Source organism: Malania oleifera, chromosome 12, assembly GCF_029873635.1.
Source record: "Malania oleifera isolate guangnan ecotype guangnan chromosome 12, ASM2987363v1, whole genome shotgun sequence".
Classification (NCBI taxonomy): domain Eukaryota; kingdom Viridiplantae; phylum Streptophyta; class Magnoliopsida; order Santalales; family Ximeniaceae; genus Malania; species Malania oleifera.
The window spans coordinates 5,269,886-5,288,241 of record NC_080428.1 but is presented as its reverse complement, the minus strand read 5'-3'; the positions used below and the strand labels follow the sequence as shown (position 1 = coordinate 5,288,241).

The 18,356-nt window shown below is 37.0% G+C and overlaps 1 protein-coding gene across 13 annotated transcripts in view; it reads left to right on the top strand.

Annotated features, from left to right (window-relative positions):
• The first annotated feature begins 2,623 nt into the window (after positions 1-2,623).
• Positions 2,624-18,356, top strand: part of LOC131143780 (uncharacterized) — a 48,527-nt gene continuing 32,794 nt past the window's right edge. For 12 of the 13 annotated variants that reach the window (XR_009133672.1, XR_009133673.1, XM_058092113.1 and 9 more), the window contains exons 1-3: positions 2,664-2,919; positions 3,033-3,096; positions 14,692-14,884. Coding sequence is in view for 11 of the 13 variants with exons in the window: in XM_058092113.1 (XP_057948096.1) it covers positions 2,757-2,919; positions 3,033-3,096; positions 14,692-14,884 (420 nt within the window). In the remaining 2 variants the exon portion in view is untranslated. Of the gene's footprint in view, positions 2,920-3,032; positions 3,097-14,691; positions 14,885-18,356 lie in introns of all 13 variants that reach the window. The other variant, XM_058092111.1, reaches the window with a different exon arrangement.

Genomic DNA, 18,356 nt, shown 5'->3' with positions numbered 1-18,356 from the left:
TAGTAGTATAAATTTTGGGCAGTTACAATATATATATATATATATATATATATGTGTGTGTGTGTGTGTGTGTGTGTGTGTGTGTGTGTGTGTATTGATTTATATTTAGGGTAAATTCGGGGTAGCTTAGGTTAAATGGGATGTATTTGGGGTTAGGTAGATTCAGGGCTAGAAAATACATTTCCTACTTAATCTGCCTCGGGTTATAAAAATTATCCCAACTACTTCCTTGCCTTTAATCCATTTAGAAACCTCTAGGGTGAATCTGGGTGGGATAGCCACCAACTTGAATCCATTTACATCCCTACTTTTATCTTGGGATGACAATAGTAGAGCTAGTAATCTTAATCCTCTATCTACATTAGCACCTAAGATTGGGGCATGTGTTAGGGATAAGGTGGCCCATATTCCCCTTTTATAATGATCCCTTTAGAGCTTCCCCACTTGGTTTTTAGCCCCTTGCTTCCTTTCACTTCTTGCGTCTACCTCTAGAGTGTCATCTTTCCTTTTATTCCTGCTATATGCCTAGGTTGTCATCACCGCCTTTAGAACATGTACCTTTGCACCTTTCACTAACTCCTAGATAACAACGAGTGCATGCTTTTCCTAAGGATTGTGGTAATCGACTTAGCTTTAGAGTATTGGTAAGGGCAATTAGGGTAGTTTTAAAATCATCGATAGTAAGTAACTATGGAAAGATGAATAAAGCTCATTAAAGCTTGCCTTCAGTCTAGGCTTAAAATTATGATGCTAGGTCCAAGTTAGGCCCTTTAATGTTGTAATAAAATTGTAACACATAACCTCGTCTAGGGAGCCTTACAACATCATTAGCAAATTTGAAGGTGTTCAAATGCTCGATTCGGTCACCACTTTTATCATATGATTCCACTCGAAGCATCTTGAACTTCATAAAGAGGGGAGCCTCCATTACCTTATAAGTGAAAAAGGGGATTAAAATTACCCAATCTAGTTTAATATCCTACCTCTCCCTTAAGCTTCTTGAACTTCTCCCTTAATATGAAGAATCAATAGATTGGTTTGATTCTTCATCATGGTCATCTCTTACAACCATTGTACCATGTTGGTGGAGCCCTTACCTCTCCTTATCACAACTACATGTGGCTTTGGTCACAAGGGGCATGCATCTAGTTTTGCTTGAACTCCATGGAATCCCCTTAATCTTTTGTTGAAATGCCATAAAATTTGTTGCTGGTTACCAACTTTAGAGTGTAGGTGGCTATATTCAAAGCATTAGCGTGCCATACTTCGTGTGCTCTGTTAGGTTAGCAGATTTCCCTTTTCCAAGAAGACCTTCTTGTCCTTTTATATATATCTATACTACATATAGCCTCAATCGTCTCTTATTCCCCTTATGTTTCGTCATTGGGGAATAAAATCATTCTTGTACTAATGCATATGGCCAACCTTTAGTTGCATATAGTAGCAAGTATGATTCTTTGATGAAGTGATGACGTGCCTTTGGTGAAATGCCTATAACTCCTCCAAAGGCACCTTGGGGTTTACTCTTTTTTTTTTTGGATTATGCACCGATATTCACGCATCCGTTTTACGGTCCACGTGATTAATCCTGCGCCCCTTGAAGTTGACCCCACAATTCTAAAGGGAGGGTAAATTCAGGAGTCTAGGGGCGGAAACGAGCCCAAAAGGGTTTGAACACCTGACCTCGGCCTTGGGGTTTACTCTTGGTTAGGTGGTCAGTGTGTGGTTAACTTCACTTGCCTTCTTAAAGGACTATTGTACTAGTAAGCGAATAGCATATGGCTGACATGACTATATTAATTTCTGTTGGGATTTTTTCTTGGGCATATAGTTAGTGGCCTAGCGGTGCTGATTTGCCTCGATTGTCTTAAGGCTTTGCCCCATTATGGTCAATGCATGACTGAATTGACATGCCCTTGAGGATCCTCCCCCAACATTGTGCAAAGGTTAATTTTGTCATTTTAAATTGTACATAACATTTTTATTAATTTGTCACTAGTAATTTATAAAATTGAAGGAGGTTCAATACTTTTTTTTTAAATCAAGCAAAGAGAGGAATACATTTTGTTTAATTTATTATAATTATTATTGTTTTTTTTGTTTATAACCACCTCAAGTGAAATCTTTAACAAATTTGGAAGTTTTAAGGGGAAAAAAAAATGTTAACCTCCATTGAGGTTTGGCATAATGACATTAATTTTTCCCGTAATTTAAAAAATTTCACAATCCTTTTTGAGGTTTCAAAAATCTCATAAATCTTTCCTAATATTTGATTTTTAAGACTCTTACACTTCTCAAAAGTATTCTCTTTTTAAAAAATGTAAAGAAAATCTTTTATTTTTTTAATAAATCTTAAGATGGATTTGTGAAAATTTTAAAATCTTAGAAGAGGTCGCTCAAAATTTTAAAATTTTAAAAAAGAATAATATCTTTTTGTCAAATTTTAAGAACTCTCCTTTGCTCAAGTTTTAACTATTAAGAAATGTCGTATAAAATATTTAATTGATTATTGATTTATCCACAAGTTGTTGCTTGGATTCATTTCTTTTGTCATTTCAAATTATTATTCTAATTTTATGGCTATTATTTTTATAATTTATAAGTTTTTTTGATATTTTTCCCTATGAACGAATTTCCTTCGAGTTTCAGGCCGTCAAAAAGTTACCCTACAAAATCTCGGGAACAAATTTTTTTATAAGCAAAAGAGTAGCACAAGGCTGTAGCTGCTGAGCGCGCAACTGTAATAGAATAGTACAATGTTGTCGCTGACATTTTCTCCGCACGCATTTCAGTTTACTCGGAAATTCCTAACTTTCCCGGCGAAGCTTTGTCGCTTCTCTTCGTCACAAAGAAACCCTAGGATTCTCACTTCCTCTGTGAACTCCATTGATTATGATGGCATAAATTCTCCTCTTCCAGGTTACATTTCTATTTTAAAGTTTTAAATTTCATAGAAAATGTGTGTATATATTTATTGATTTTTTTTTTCCAATTTACTTGTCCATGAGTGGAAGACTGATTTTTGAATTCAGGAATGGAGGATTCTTTGATTGGCTATATGTTTGGCAAGAAGAAGGCTACAGAAGTTGCTCACTTGTAGGTACTGATGTTGCTGTATTTTTTTTTTTTAGTTCCATGATTATGTCCAAATTTATTATGTTGTTTTTTTTCCCCAAAAGAGCATTTTGCTGTGTCTTGCATTTCCAAATCTGTCAGTTGATCTAGTACTACCTTTTTTTTTTTTTTTTTCCATTTTCTGTTTTTGAGTTGATAATTATATTGTATATTTGCATGTACGTGGAGAAAATCACATTATATTACAAGAGGAATCTCATGTAAGAAGGGAAGAGCACTCGTTATCTTTTCTTATTTATTGATTTTGAGAAGACTCTCTAATGTGTCTGCATGTCAATTGCCTTTTACCAACATAAGTGAAAACCACTGAAGCAAATTTAGATAGATTGAAAGCACATGCTAAGTGATAGGAGGACAAAAAGATTTTTACATGGGCAGATTGTCTCTTCGGGTGTGTTTGCTGGGTAGGCTAAGGTTTTGTAGGATTGGACTACATTGAATGGTATTGGACTGGATTTGCTATGATATTATCCGCCTCATATTCGGTTTGCCATCTATAGGGGACAAGCTAAGGGCGAGAGTGAATTTTTGTTCTCTTTGGCTTTTATTGCCTTTGTATGATGTAGGATAGAAACAGGAATCAAAAATAGAGAGATTAAGAGAAATTCAAGAAAGAGATGTAGAAAGAAGAAGAGAACAATGGGGGAGAAGAAGAGGAGTCAAAAGACAAATAGAGAGAATGAGAAAGCAGAATAGGAATAGACATAGAACATAGAAGGGAGAATCCTGGACGATAGAGAGAGGGAAACAGTGGAAGTTAAATTCAAATCTGATAACTGACTGATACATTACAAACAAAGTATTTATACACCCAACAACACAACCAAAAAACACGAGTACAAAATTAAGCCAACTAAAACAAATAATTACAAAATAACTCAAAAGTACTTAAAATACAAAAAATAAACCTAAATTAACTATACTTCCAAAATAACCCAATTTTTTCAAACTAAAATAAAAATCTTGGCTACAATACAAACATTCAAAGTTCCCTATTGGTGGTTCTCAATCAAACTCCCCTTGTTAGAGAAAACTTGACTCAAGTTCTGAAATGGCATAGTAGCTTTGACTCCATGAGGGAGAACAAAATTGAGCTTGTAGGCAAATCAGGAGGAGGCATGATCTGCATTGCATCATCAATCACTTGGTAAGGTCCTTCAACTGCAAGTAGCATAGAAGACTGTAATGTCCTCTAATAAAATAACAAATCCTCCAAACTAGAAAATCAATTTAATATCCATATCTATTTATAGTTCAAGCAAATATGCATTTGATCCATATTCTAGAATGATGGACAAGGTTTTTCTACCTTTGGTTAAAGATATGGAGGGAGAAGATGCGGTGGAGGAGAAATAATATCGAAGGGATTATCAACAACGGGATCCATGATTAAAGAATTTTCAACAAACTTTGAAGCAACCAATTGTTCCTCATTCTTTACATTAGAAATGGAAAATTGAGGGTGAAGAGAAAGATCATTGACAAACATGTGTCCTACTAGTTGGCAACTCATCTTGAAGTTCATTGCAAGTCTTGACAACCAAGTTTGGGGACAAGTCAAAGTTCATCACTAGCCTAGAGACACCAATAGTGTTTAGGGTTGGCCTTAATTTGATAAGAAGATTCATGATTCATATCCATTGAAGAATTTAAAAAACAGTGCGCTGATAAAATGCAAATCATTTATGTAGTCATGAGACTTAGTTATGCAACAATTTGCATGGACACTTTTGACAACAATTTGAATTTTCTCTTGAACATCTTGGGAGGGTTGAAGACTACCTCATGACCATGGAGAAATTGATCTAGATTAATGGAACTCTTTAAGATTGGAAGTGGAGTTATGTGTTGATAGCTGGAGAAATATCTCAATTTCCAAAGCCATGTGGTAAGCCTTAGATAGAGTAGTGGGTCGTTTTTGAAATTACAAAATCTTATGCTTTATGATTTCATCCCTCAAACCTTTCTTGAACATAATAACCACTCTATGTTCCTCACCAAGAGCACACTTGATAAATGGCGTCTCTAAATTTAAGGTGATAATGATGACATTGGAAGAAAATTGCCTAAGACTGCCCAGTGGCTCCACTAAATGTGGGGTATGTCTCTCTTAAAATATATCTCATTTTAGACCATGTGGTAACAAGTGTTTCTCCAAGATAGTTTTTGTCCCTTTCAACTTTTTGCCAAATATTGCTTTGGTAAGCCTAGAAGTTTTGATTAGTTAAGTAGATACTTTGGTGGTCAATCTGCACAAGTTAAAAATAACTCTCCATGTCATCTAGCCAATTTGAGAAAATTGAGGACCTGAAGAACTATCAAAATTTGGAGGACACCTAGGTTTTATCTATAGTTGAGAATTGCCAACTAGTTGGGAACTTGTTGTGAAAAAATAAATTGCACAACGGAATATATAGGATCAAACACACGCAGCACTTAATCATATAAATACATGAACAATCCACAACAAATATATGAAAGCAATAACAACACAATACGCAAGGAATTACGTGGTTCGGCAATGCCTACATCCACGGGAGCAAACGGCAAAGATACACTTTCTTATTTTTCCAAGGACATGAACAATACATCGACCCTCTCAACCATCTTACATATACATCTAAGACAACGTATATATAAAGTTACCAGAGGTTTTCCCTCCAAACCCCAACCAAATTAACCTCTTCGTATTCAAAATTCAAAAATCTGCACTGGGTTCCCGAGCCAAAACATCGACAGTTTCAGACAGAATGAAATTGTCTAAAATTGGGTGCCAAACCGTCGACAGTTATAGCCAATCCGTCAATGGTTTCCCTATTGCTCCACCAACACTTTGATTTTCTACCATGTTTTCTCCCTTTGTACATGCATCTCATTCACTATATGAGCCACATATCACAACAATCTTCACCTTGGCTAATATACGTCCCTTAGGAGAAATTGAAAACATAACCTGTTGCTCCACCTTGTCCTTAGGACATTAGGTTGAGACTGTCTCTCTTTTAGCAATTGGAGACAAACGCCAAGTCCAAGCAAGACTTGAACTTGCCTGTGGCATCTTCGGCTTCTCCTAACAACCCCAATTCAGTTGTAGATGTAACAACCTGAGACTGCACCCTAGGCTTCCAACAAGTAGGCCTTCCCACAACAGTAAACACAAAACCTGCTGTAAGCCTTCTATCACCAAAGCTTGTTGCATAGTCTTCAACAAATTTCACAACTGACAGACCACTCTGTTGCCTACCGAAACACCCCATTGCACCAGCATAGGGGACCTTTGACATATCCCGGACATCACCGTCTGTCCTTGGGTAGCGAACGGTAGACATTTTACCTTGATTCTACACAGAACCCCCTTGAGATGACAAACAAAGTCTCTTTGCAGTTTTGCCCACAAAGCCACCCTGAGATAACACCAATATCTCTGCAACTTTGTCCACAAAGCCACATTGAGATAACACTAATCTCCCTGCAACTCTGTTTATGCGAATCTTCAAACCAAGACCCTTCTTGGCTGTACCCAAAACATTAATGTCAAAACCTTTCAACAGAGTTCCTGACTGGTTAGCCTCAGTCAAAGCCTTCCTAGCAAATAACATGTCATTCACAAACAATAGATACATCACTCCCTTGCATCCTGTCACCCTCTTCCCCACTGGAAGTTCCACCAACTCCCATATATGGTATATATATACAATGACTTCATCTCCTCTACCATAGCACTCATTCATCTATTTTTCCCTTTGCTGTGCACCGCATCTTGAAAAATAGTAGGAACCATGCTACTGGTAGTAATTAATGCATAAAACACCAGAATGTCAAATTTATACCCGAGTGATGGTCTGATAGTACTCCTGAGCCCACTGTGATTTTGCTGGTCTCCCGAGCTGAAACTTCCTGCAATATGAACAATGTCATCTTTGCCCTGAGTATGTAGCTCCACCTGCATCGCATGCCCATTTCTGTTGCAGTTTATACTGTGATACTGTTGACCTGAGATAGAACTCCCTGCATTTCTGTCCTGAGTATCTAGCTCCACTTGAACAACATATTCATTGCTGCTGTTGTAGTTTTTTGACATTTATTTCTCTTCCTTTACCTGAGTACGCTGCCCCATGACTTTCTCACCAAAAGCCATGTCTCCACTGATCACTACCTTGTTTGCCACGGGATCATCCAGCTTGAACACACATTTTTTATACCCCAGAAAGATGTATTGTACGGACATAACACAAAGCCTAGATCCAACATTACTAGAAATGTGCACTTGTGGACATCCACTCAAACTCGAGTAGTTTACCGCAAAACTTGCCCACAATTCCCCTGCAACTCTCCCATCTAGTGATACTTTTGGCGATCGGTTAATTGAGAAACGTGTCATACTCACTGACTTCACCAAGAAGTTCCCTGCAAACCCTGCATATAACCCGCTCTGCTCACAAAACTTCTTGAACAAAACCAGCGTACTTAGTCCCAATGTCTAACTTGAGGATCTCTCTTCTGGTATGGTTTTTCACCTCAAACCCCAAGTTAAACCTGACAAACACCTTAGACTTGTGCCACATGAGAATCTGAGATACACCAAGACTCTTCGTGATAATCCCACGAAATACATATGTCTAACCCCTGATGCTACCATCACCGGTCCCCAAACATCTGAATATATCTAGTCATCCATATGCCTTAACCGCATATGCCACAGAACATCTGACTTAGATTCTATAGCTGCAGCTCCACCTACAACGGTGATACCCTGCAGTGCATTGATATTTCCCGCTACCTTCTGTCCTTTCATCACCAACAAGTCGCCTTCACACATATTCATTTTCCCACTTTCAGACTTGTAACTATATCCGTTGCAATCTAAAGTACCTAATGAAATTATATTATTCCTTAGATCTGGTACATGTCTTACATCACATAAGGTTCTCACAACACCAACATACATTTTGATTTTGACATTTCTAATACCAATTATTTTGCATGAAATATCATTTCTCATCAAAATAGAACCAGTATTAACTGACTTGTAGGTGTTGAAGCATTTTCTATTTGATGTCATGTGATAAGAGCATCCGGAATCTTGGATCCAAGAATCCGTGAGGCACTTAGAACCCAATGAAACATATAGCATATCACCATCACTGCTCCCTGAGTCTCCTTCCACTACATTTGCAGATTTTGATGGTCCCTACTGATTTTCATCATTACCTTTCTACTACTCTGGACATTCCGGTCTTATGTGCCCAATTTTACTGCATCTAAAATACTTTATGTCCTTCCTTTTCCTAGATTGCAATCGAGATCTGCTCCGGGACTTATGTCTCCCACGTTTTTGGTTACTCTTCACCACAAGCCCTTTACCATGTGAAGCTTCATTGCTGACCATTTTTCTTTAATGAAAATCGAGCAATGCGCCTATCACCTCTTCCAAATTCAGACTTTCTTTGCCCCATGTCAAAGTGGTAACCAAATTCTCATACGTGTTGGACGCGGGTAGGGAATTCAATAGCATCAACGCCTTTTCTTCCTCCTCGAACTTTACATCAACACGCTTCAAATCACTCACAATCTGATTGAATGCGTTGATATGTTGGTTCAAATCCGAACCCTCCGCCATCTTAAGCAAATATAACTTTTGCTTAAGAAATAATTTGTTCGATAAAGACTTAGACATATACCAGCTTTCCAGTTTTCTCCAAATTGCTGCTAGAGAATCCTCATCCATGACATGATACAACACATCATCAGCCAAACAAAGTCAAATGGTTGATACTGCCTTTGCATCCAATTCATTTCACCATCCCTTGCTGCACCAAGAGATCCTTCACCCTTCTCTGCCACAAACTGAAATTTTCGGTTCCATCAAACTTGACAACGTCAAATTTTGCAGATGAAGATATAGAGGCCATTACAACAATGCTTTGATACTAATTTGTTGTGAAAAATGAATTGCACAATGGAACATATAGGATCAAACTCACGCAACACTTAATGATGAAAATACAGAAACAATCCACATCAAATATATGAAAGCAATAACAACACAATATGCAAGGAATTTGGTAGATCGGAAATGCCTACATCCACGGGAGCAAACAACAAAGATTCACTATCTTCTTGCCCAAAGGACATGAACAATACATCAACCCTCTCAACCATCTTACATATACATCTAAGACAAAGTATATATAAAGTTACCGGAGGTTTTCCCTCCAAACCCCAACCAAATTAATGTCCCCTTGCTCAAAATTAAAAAATTTGCATTGGGTTCCCGAGCCAAATCATCGACGGTTTCCCTGTTGCTCCACCAACACTTTGATTTTCTACCATGTTTTCTCCCTTTGTACATGCATCTCATTTAGTATATGAGCCACGTATCACAACAGAACTAAATTTGTGGAGTTGACTCATCAATTATTTATTTATTTATTTTTTCAACTAGAGAGCATATATGAACCGATGCAATTCAAACGAGTACCAAGATAAGCAACATTAAATCATGTTCTGTGGAGTCCAAGCAGTGTAAGTTCATCCAATGTTATCAAAAGGTCCTTATGTGGATTATGTAGTCATTAGAGATTCTTCAACTATTTAACTTAATTTCTTGCAGATGCTGCAAGAAAACTCCACCAGAAAACCTGAAATAGGGTGTAGGCAGTGCAAGTTCTCATTCCAAAATATCAATGGTACAATGACAGCACAATTTCCTGCAAAATATAACTTAAATCGTGAACCAAACATGATCATCCAGTTTTGTTTCAAATTACTTCAAAATATCAGGATGAAAACCAAATTATCGTGGCTAGAATTGAAATAGTGCACTGCTGATTGGAATTTCAAGTTCTGGAAATTGTGCAAGGTGCTGGCAGCTTTAATTTATCCTCCAAAGTATATGGCAAGCACTTGAAGTTGGATTTATTCAGACTAATGTCAAAATCTCACAATGGAAACTAATTGTCGCAGTAAATCTCAAAATACTGCAGCTGAGCCTCAATCCTCGATGCTGGCAGACCTTCAAAACTCTGAAATTCATATTGGCAGTCCAAGTCTCCAAGATCCTATAGCAGTAGTCAAAATATCTCAAAGCCAAGTCGTATTGTAAAAATTCCAAAATTTTGTTGCTAAACACAATTTATTGTGATGCTAGAAAACGGGGAAGAGTTTTGGAACTCTCCACATGGTCATCAGTGGTGTGTGGGGTGCGTTTGCCACCGACAAGGTGCTTCTGATGATGGTACACTGTCTTATGGCAGATCTGTGGGATGTTGAGTCTGTTAGTGGTGGCAGTATGCCAAGAAAATGGTGGCAAATGTGAGATTTGGAAGCGTGGTTGGCTGGAAAAGTAAAGTTTGCACTTGGGATTTGTCCAGTGTTTGGAGGGTGAGGAAATTTCAGTTGAATCTCTGTGGTGGAGTTTGTGTTCAATGGTAGTGGAGGTGTCGTGAAATGAAGCCTGAAAATGGGACTTTGAAACTCGGCTATGATTGTATTTTCGGGAAAAAAATTGCAGACTAACAATGCTTTGGTTTCTGGGATTTTCTGCAATTTCTGAATTCTGTTGTTGCATCAATTGAAGCCTATGGAATCTAATTGCAGTTATTTGGTGGATGTGGTTTGAATTTTTGGATGATTCTTCAACGGAGATTTTAGTAGGAGTTAGAGATGGATCAATTACAGAGGAAGATTATGGATGAATTGAAGGCTGCTCTGTTACTAGATTGGCGTAGGAATGAAACAGAAATCAGAAATAGAGAGAATGGAGAGAGATATGGAAATAAGAAGAGGAATAGAAGCAGAATAGAGAGAAGGTAAAGCAGAACAGGACTAGAAGCAGAACAGAGAAGTGAGAATCCTGGATGAGGGAGAGACAGTGAAAGCACTGGAAGTTCTGAGTTCAAATCTGATAAATAATACATTATGAAAGTATTTATACACCCAATAATACAACTAAAGACATAATTACAGAATAAATCCAACTGAAAAAAAATAATTGCAAACGCAGCCTCTGTAATCAGACATTTGAAAATCCCCTCAATGCCCAACTACCACTCATGCAACGAACTCCGATTATCGTTGTAAAGTCATCTCGGAGGGTTCTGAGGTTACTTCTCTAAACCTCCCTCTCTCTCTCTCATGATCTATTTTTGGGGCAGTTGCCGTGGTTCTTTGGTCTGACTGGGAGTTCCCGCCAAGCCCAGATCCTGCCCAGTGAAGTCAGATCCGGGTTTAGGTATCTCAGATCTCAGATCTTCTTCGTTGAGCGTCCCCATCAAGTCGTCTTTCGTCTCTCCCTAGATATTCCTCTTCTTCAAGAGGACAAGTAGGCAACCTTCGAGAATCCTTTGCTCGGAGCTGCTCCATTGAGCACCCAGACCATCTTCCAGCCAGGTCCCCTGGCAAGATGACTGACCTGTCATCTCTTCTCGGCCTACCCACTGACAAGATGCCTGGGCTGATTTACTCAAGTCTTATCTCATGCCACACCCACCACTGTCATGCTACAACTGAAATACATCGATGAGATCTTTTCCCCGTTCATTTCTGGTTTTGATGTGTTTGTGGATCCTACACGTGGATCTAGGATGGGTGCTAGTTGTTTTTGTAATGGATATAGGTTAAAGAGGGAGTTGGTTTCGTTATCATTATTTTTATTTATTATTGTTTTTTAAGACGAAATTTTTATTTTTCTTCAATTGATAGATACTTGTGCTATGCCTGTGTAGCACTCAATGCCCTAATTATACCTACACACAATTGGTTCCTCCCACAACCGACACATGACACTTCTACCACCTGAATGTAGTGAAAAATGGACGAGGATGGGTTAGGCCACGCCTTTTAAGACAGGAGATGGTCAAGAAGTAAGTACAGGAAACTAGGGTTAGGTTAACAACTTGGAAATGGGGACATTGATGGGAAAGAGCTTGGAGTTAGTTGATACTATGATTAAGAGAAAAATTAATATAATCTGCCTTTAAGAGACTAAATGGGTAGGGGAGAAAGTTAGAGAACTTGGTAAATCGGGATTCAAAATTTGGTACTTTGGAAAAGAAAAACATAAAATGGGTGGGAATCATGGTAGACAAAGACCTAAAAAACGTAATGTGGTAGACGTTAAAAGAATAGGAGATAGAATCATAAAAAAATCAAGATAGCCTCAGGCCAAGAGATAATAAATGTTATTAGTGCCTATGCTTCCTAACTAGGCTTGACAGAAAACCTTAAAAGAAACTTTTGGGAAGATTTTGATAGTACTATACAAGAGATACCAGGGTTTGAAAAAGTATTTGTAGGAGCTGATTTGAATAGACACATTGGAAAGCATAACAAAGTTATGAGAGGATAGATGAACATTTGAGGACTTGGATATGGAGATAAAAATGAGCCTGGTGATATGCTTCTAGATTTTTCCATGTCATACTGCCTTCTTATTATGAATACCTGCTTTACGAAAAGAGAAGAACACGTAATAACTTTTAAGAATGGACAAAACAAAAGTCAAATAGATTTTTTCTTAACTAGGAGAGGAGATCATTTATTTTGTAAGGATTGTTTAGTTATACATACACTAGGGGAAAGCTTGACTTCACAATATAGAGTTTTAGTAGTAGATATTTGTACAAAGAAATGGAAGAAAAAAGAGCAACAGAAATCAATGCAAGAGAACTAGGTGATGTAGTCTAAAGGGAGAAAATAAAGTAAAATTTAAAGATAAAATGATCGAAGATGGTGAGTGGACAATAGGGGGTGAAGTAGATTTGAACAATCTGTGGAATAATATGGCTAACTCTAGTAAAAAGATAGCAAAGGAAATTTTAGATGAATGCAAAGGAAGAGTATCAGACAATAAATAAAGTTTGGTGGTTGAATCAAGATGTCCAAAAAGTAGTAAAGACAAAAAGAATCTGGTATAAAACTTGGAAAAAATGTAGAAATATAGAAAAATTTGAAAAGTATAAAGAGGCTAAAAAAGAGAGAAAAAAGATTCATTAATGAAGCTAGACATAGAGCTTATGAGAATTTATATGCTAGATTAGATAGGAAAGAAGGGGAAAGAGAAATATAAACTAGCTCAGAGACATATATAAACTAGCTAGAGCTAGATAGAAAGTGCAAATATTTAGGTAATGTAAAATGTATAAAGGATGAAAAAAGAAGACGTAAAGAGAGGTGGCGAAGTTACTTTCAAAAGCTATTAATGAAAATCAAACTATAAGTCTAGACCTAAAAGTGACAAGCAAGGAAAAGACTAAAAATTTGAGATTTATTTGCAGAATTAGAGCCACTGAAGTTGGGATGGCTTTGAAAAAGATGAAAAGAGGGAAATGTATAGGACTAGATAACATTCCAATATTGAAGATAAGATTAAACTTGATGATTAAGATATCAATAGAACTGGTAGATTTGGATATCTAGGATATATTATGCAAGTGGTGGGAGAAATTGAAGAGGATGTAGTACATAGAATTAAAGTAGGCTAGGTAAAATGGTGGACTGCTTCAGGTGTGTCGTGCGATTGCAAAATACCATTGAAATTAAAAGGAAAGTTTTATAGGATGGCTGTAAGACTCGCCATGCTATATGGATTAGGAAGCTAGGCAACTAAGAAACAACATATTCAAAATGTAAAAGTGGCTGAAATGCGTATGCTAAGGTGGATGAATGGTGCAACTTTAAAGGATAAATTAAGAAACAAACATATTTTGAGTAAGATAGGAATACCACCGGTAGAAGATAAGATAAGAGAGCTGCGGCGTAAATGGTTTGGGCTTTGAAATGTAGGCCAAGTAATGCACTAGTTAGGAGTAGTGAACAAATTATTGTTAATGGCACTAGAAGAGGGAGGCTCGGACCTAAAATAACTTGGAATGTGGTGAGAAAAATTTAACAGCTTTTGAGTTGGTCAAAGAAAATGCCCTTGATTGAGTGAATTGGCAGAAAGGGACTCATATAGCTGACCCTACTTAGTGGGACTTGAGGCTTGTTATTGTTGATGTTGTTATTGGAAAAAATAATTACAAATACACAAAAGTACTTAAAATACACAAAAATAAATCTAAATTAACTAAACATCTAAAATAACCAGAATTTCCCCAACTAAAATAAAAATCTCAGCTAAAATATAAACATCTAAAGTTCTGCATTGGTGGTTCTCCTTCGCTTCGGTTTACCTTAGCTTGAGCTGGTCCATTGTTGGGGGGAGGGGGGAACCAGCTAGCTTTAGCCCATGTGGATGGCCTAAGGAGCCCCTTGCTTGTCCTATATTTTACTATTGTTACTCTATAGGCTAACAGTGGCTTAGCAAAGCCTAGCCACTCTTAGCTCATGAAATAAACACATTCATAAGGCATACCTTTATCCTTGCAAAATAGTGCACCTTTTTTATAAGTATATTTAAGCTGAGCAACATAGTATCTGAGCTTGGCATGTTCAAGAAACAGGCTTGTATTTTGGCCTTCGGTCCTTTGCTATGCTTGCAAAAGAACCTGGACAGTCTTATCTCTGCTGTACTTCTTTTCTCTGAAGATTTTGTTTCCTTTTTTTTTTTACTAGGGTATGGAAACATGTTGTCCAAAAAGGGGATATGGTTGTTGATGCCACTTGTGGTAATGGTTATGATACCTTGGCAATGACCAAAATGGTTGCTGATGAGTCAGGTAGGGCTCGTGTTTATGGAATGGACATTCAGAAAGATGCTTTAACCAGTACTTCTTGGCTGCTGGATGCGTCACTCACTCCACTTGAGGTGCTATCATTGTGCATCTTCATTTGTGCATTATTCTTCTTTTTGAAAAATGATATAGTAAAAGCATTGTTAAATTGTGAATCGCAAACTGTCAATTTCCCCATTGACTGACAATCCATAACTGAGTATTAATTTTGTTAACTTGGTCCCATTTATTTGGAATCACTATCAGTAAGACGCTTCGTAACCAGAAAAAGATTGAAAAACAATAAAGCTTGAAATTGAAAATTGTTCAGAACCATCTACATGAATGTCTAGAGTACTTTAGGGGGTGTTTGCTTTGCAGCATACTTGGATATTTTGAGGAATGTGATGTTCAAGACATAAGATACCCATGTTTGGTTCTTCATGGAATTCCTCTGTTGCTGCATTTGGGGTGTCTCTAGAATATTTTATGCCCATAAACTATGTGAATCTTATACCCATCTTCCTCGTAGTTTATCTTCCACTCCATGGTCATCCAACATTTTGGGATGAAAATGTCCCTAGTTGTAATGATCCACCCTGGGCAGGCCCTACCACAAGCTGCATTGTGACTTATAGGCACCAAGTCCTAAAACTTGTAAATTGTGATGAACACATAAACCCTCAACAGCAACATGTCCACTATCTAGGATAACTCAAAAAAAAAATACTATGAGGTACAAACCATTATCCGACTCCAACAATTCCTTCTGCATTGTTAATAATTACAATCATCTGATTTCAAAATTCCTAATAAAATAGAAAATTTCATCAATTGCAATATAATGAGATAGTGACAAAAATTTTGGAGACAAGATGACACGTGATTGCCCATACTGATTGCTGGTCTAAACATCTCATCTAATGCTTTAGAGGGAAAAGTGTTAGTCACAACTTAGCGAACTTTTAACTGTTTCTGAATATAAAATTTTTGTTCCGCCATTTCAAAATTTAAAAATTATTATTCTTGCTCAAATAAAATTTTCACTTTATGCAACCTATTGACCACTAGCGAATTCAAACATTAAAATATAACACTTAACAAAATCACAGTACAAATCCTATTCATCTATAAACAACACCGTGCAACTCTAGCGTCTATATTTTTCCCATCCATGAACTTTCCTGTCCACTACAATACCACTGTTTGCATGCCTAGCTACACAACCAGCGCATGCATGTCCTCTAGCTTCTGTCCGCAGTTACCATCTATGCAGCTCACGCATAATCTTGCGAATTTATAAGAAGACCATTTGGGCTATATCTTCATACTTGAATGACTGCATAGATGTCTGCTAGAGAGTGACCAGGTTGTGGCCTTTTAGGTACACATCACATCACACTACAAAGTACAAACAATAATCAGAAGCCACGCTTCTTCCTTTTAGGTCATCCTTGTTCCTCTCAACGAGGTGTAAGCCTCACAACAAATAGTTTAGCATCCAAGAAAAATCCTTCCACCATAAGTTTCCTATTTAAGTCAATACGAATGTTCTGGTTGATAATTGAAATTTTCAGGCAGCACAATGTTCAAACAAATTCTTAAGGTTAAGCGAACTATGACAGCAACAAAAGTGACTATTGACAATTTAATATCTCCACCAGTTATTTACTTCTTCATCTGCATAATAAATTTGCTTCTTTCACACTGGCATTTCGTATTTGTTAATTATGTTCCATAATAGCATGAACAAGAACTTGGATACTAGACAAGAGGGTCTTTTTTCTTTTGGTAGTGCAAGCAAAAAGCTGGTGGTGGTACTGTTGTGCAGAGGTGTTTATCTTCTAAGGATGAAAGATTCCAGGATATTAATAGTGGTTGGGAAATTTCTTACAACAAACTTCCATGGCTGGGTTAAGCAAGGTTGATAGTTCTCACAGGGCGATGCAGCAGGGTTTTGAGATGTGTAAAGTTTTTGAAGAACAGCGGCTTAATCCAGAGATGCTTACTACAACAGCTTTATAGAGAAATAATGATGGTAGTTTTGATCTTGTGGAGGGCCTGGTTGATGTTGGGAGTGGTTAGGGGGAAGTGCTAGTGAGCATGGTCTGTCAATAATGAATAAGAAATGTGGGTGATCAGTCAAATGAAGAAAGTCATTTTGATAGTAAGTTTCTTCATGATGATCCTTTATTGTTAGATGAATTTTGCAGACAGTATGGGTCTAACTTGGACGACTCCAAGTCTGCAGACAGCATCTCCCATGTGTCACAGATTCCTACTGAAGCTTTAGAAAGATTTCTATTTTGAGGACAAATTAAAAAAGACAGTAAATGTTCAGGTTGAATATCAAATGACTGATTTCATATGGAGGATGATATCTTGCCCAACACCGTTTCTCCTGAGCAGGAGGTAAGAGGATAAAGAAGCTTAAGTACTCTTGGTTAAGATGGGTGTTTGGTTGTCTGCTACTTGAGGACAAGAAAATAGGCTTAATTGAGCAAATTGAAAAAAGCAGTCAATGAACTACCTGATTTAATGTTCCATTTTAATTATGATCTAATGGGCTGGGGCATTTAGATTTAGTTTTAAGCTTTTCTTCCCATTTCTATTTTTAATTTTTATTTTAATTTTTTCTTCATTATTTTATTTTAGTGTTGAGGGCTTCTTGTCCTCTTTTAGTTTTATAATTCTGTACTTTCTTAATAAACTTATTTTGCTATTTAAAGAGAACATTTGTCTATTGGGTATAGTAAAAACTCGCCTCAACCACCATATAAAAACCAGCACTCTGCCAGAGCTATCCTTTGTATAACATTTGTTGTTCATTTTTTTCTCAGCTTAACTCACATTTATCCATATTAATACATGATGGACTTGTTTGCTCTAAGCTATGTATTTGGTAAAGTAGTTATTTTATCCAAAATAAATCTTAAGCTCACAACAAACTCTCAAATCATTATACTTTTGTTAAATCTTTTGCCTAAGTTATAGGAAACAGATATCTACTCTTTATTTACTTGTTTATACATAACACATTTATGTAAATGGCTTGTAGGAAAAATTCATTTAGTAACACACAATATGACAACTGGAACTTATCAAGATTGCACCATGCAAGCTAAAAAAAAATTCAATTTCTTTTTGTTGGAAGGTGTAAACACATGAACTCTTGTTTAAACTCAAGATTTTGAACATGGAAACAATTGTCTAGTAGTTCTAGCATGGTTACAACACAATAAAAATCTCAACTTAAAAAATCTATACAACAACAACAATGAAAACAACAACAACAAAACCAAGCCTTAAGTCCCACTAGGTGGGGTTAGGTATATGAATCCTTTTTCGCCAATTTATGCAATCATGGACCATTTCTTTTGCCATATTCAGGGCTATTAAATCCTTACTCACTATCTCCTTCTAAGTTATTTTAGGTCTAACCCTACCCTTTCTACTGCTCCCCGCAATAACTAACTCACTCTTCCTCACTGGCGCACTATGTGGCCCATGTTGCAAGTGTCCATACCATCTGAGTCGTCTCTTCATTATCTTATCTTTTATAGGAGC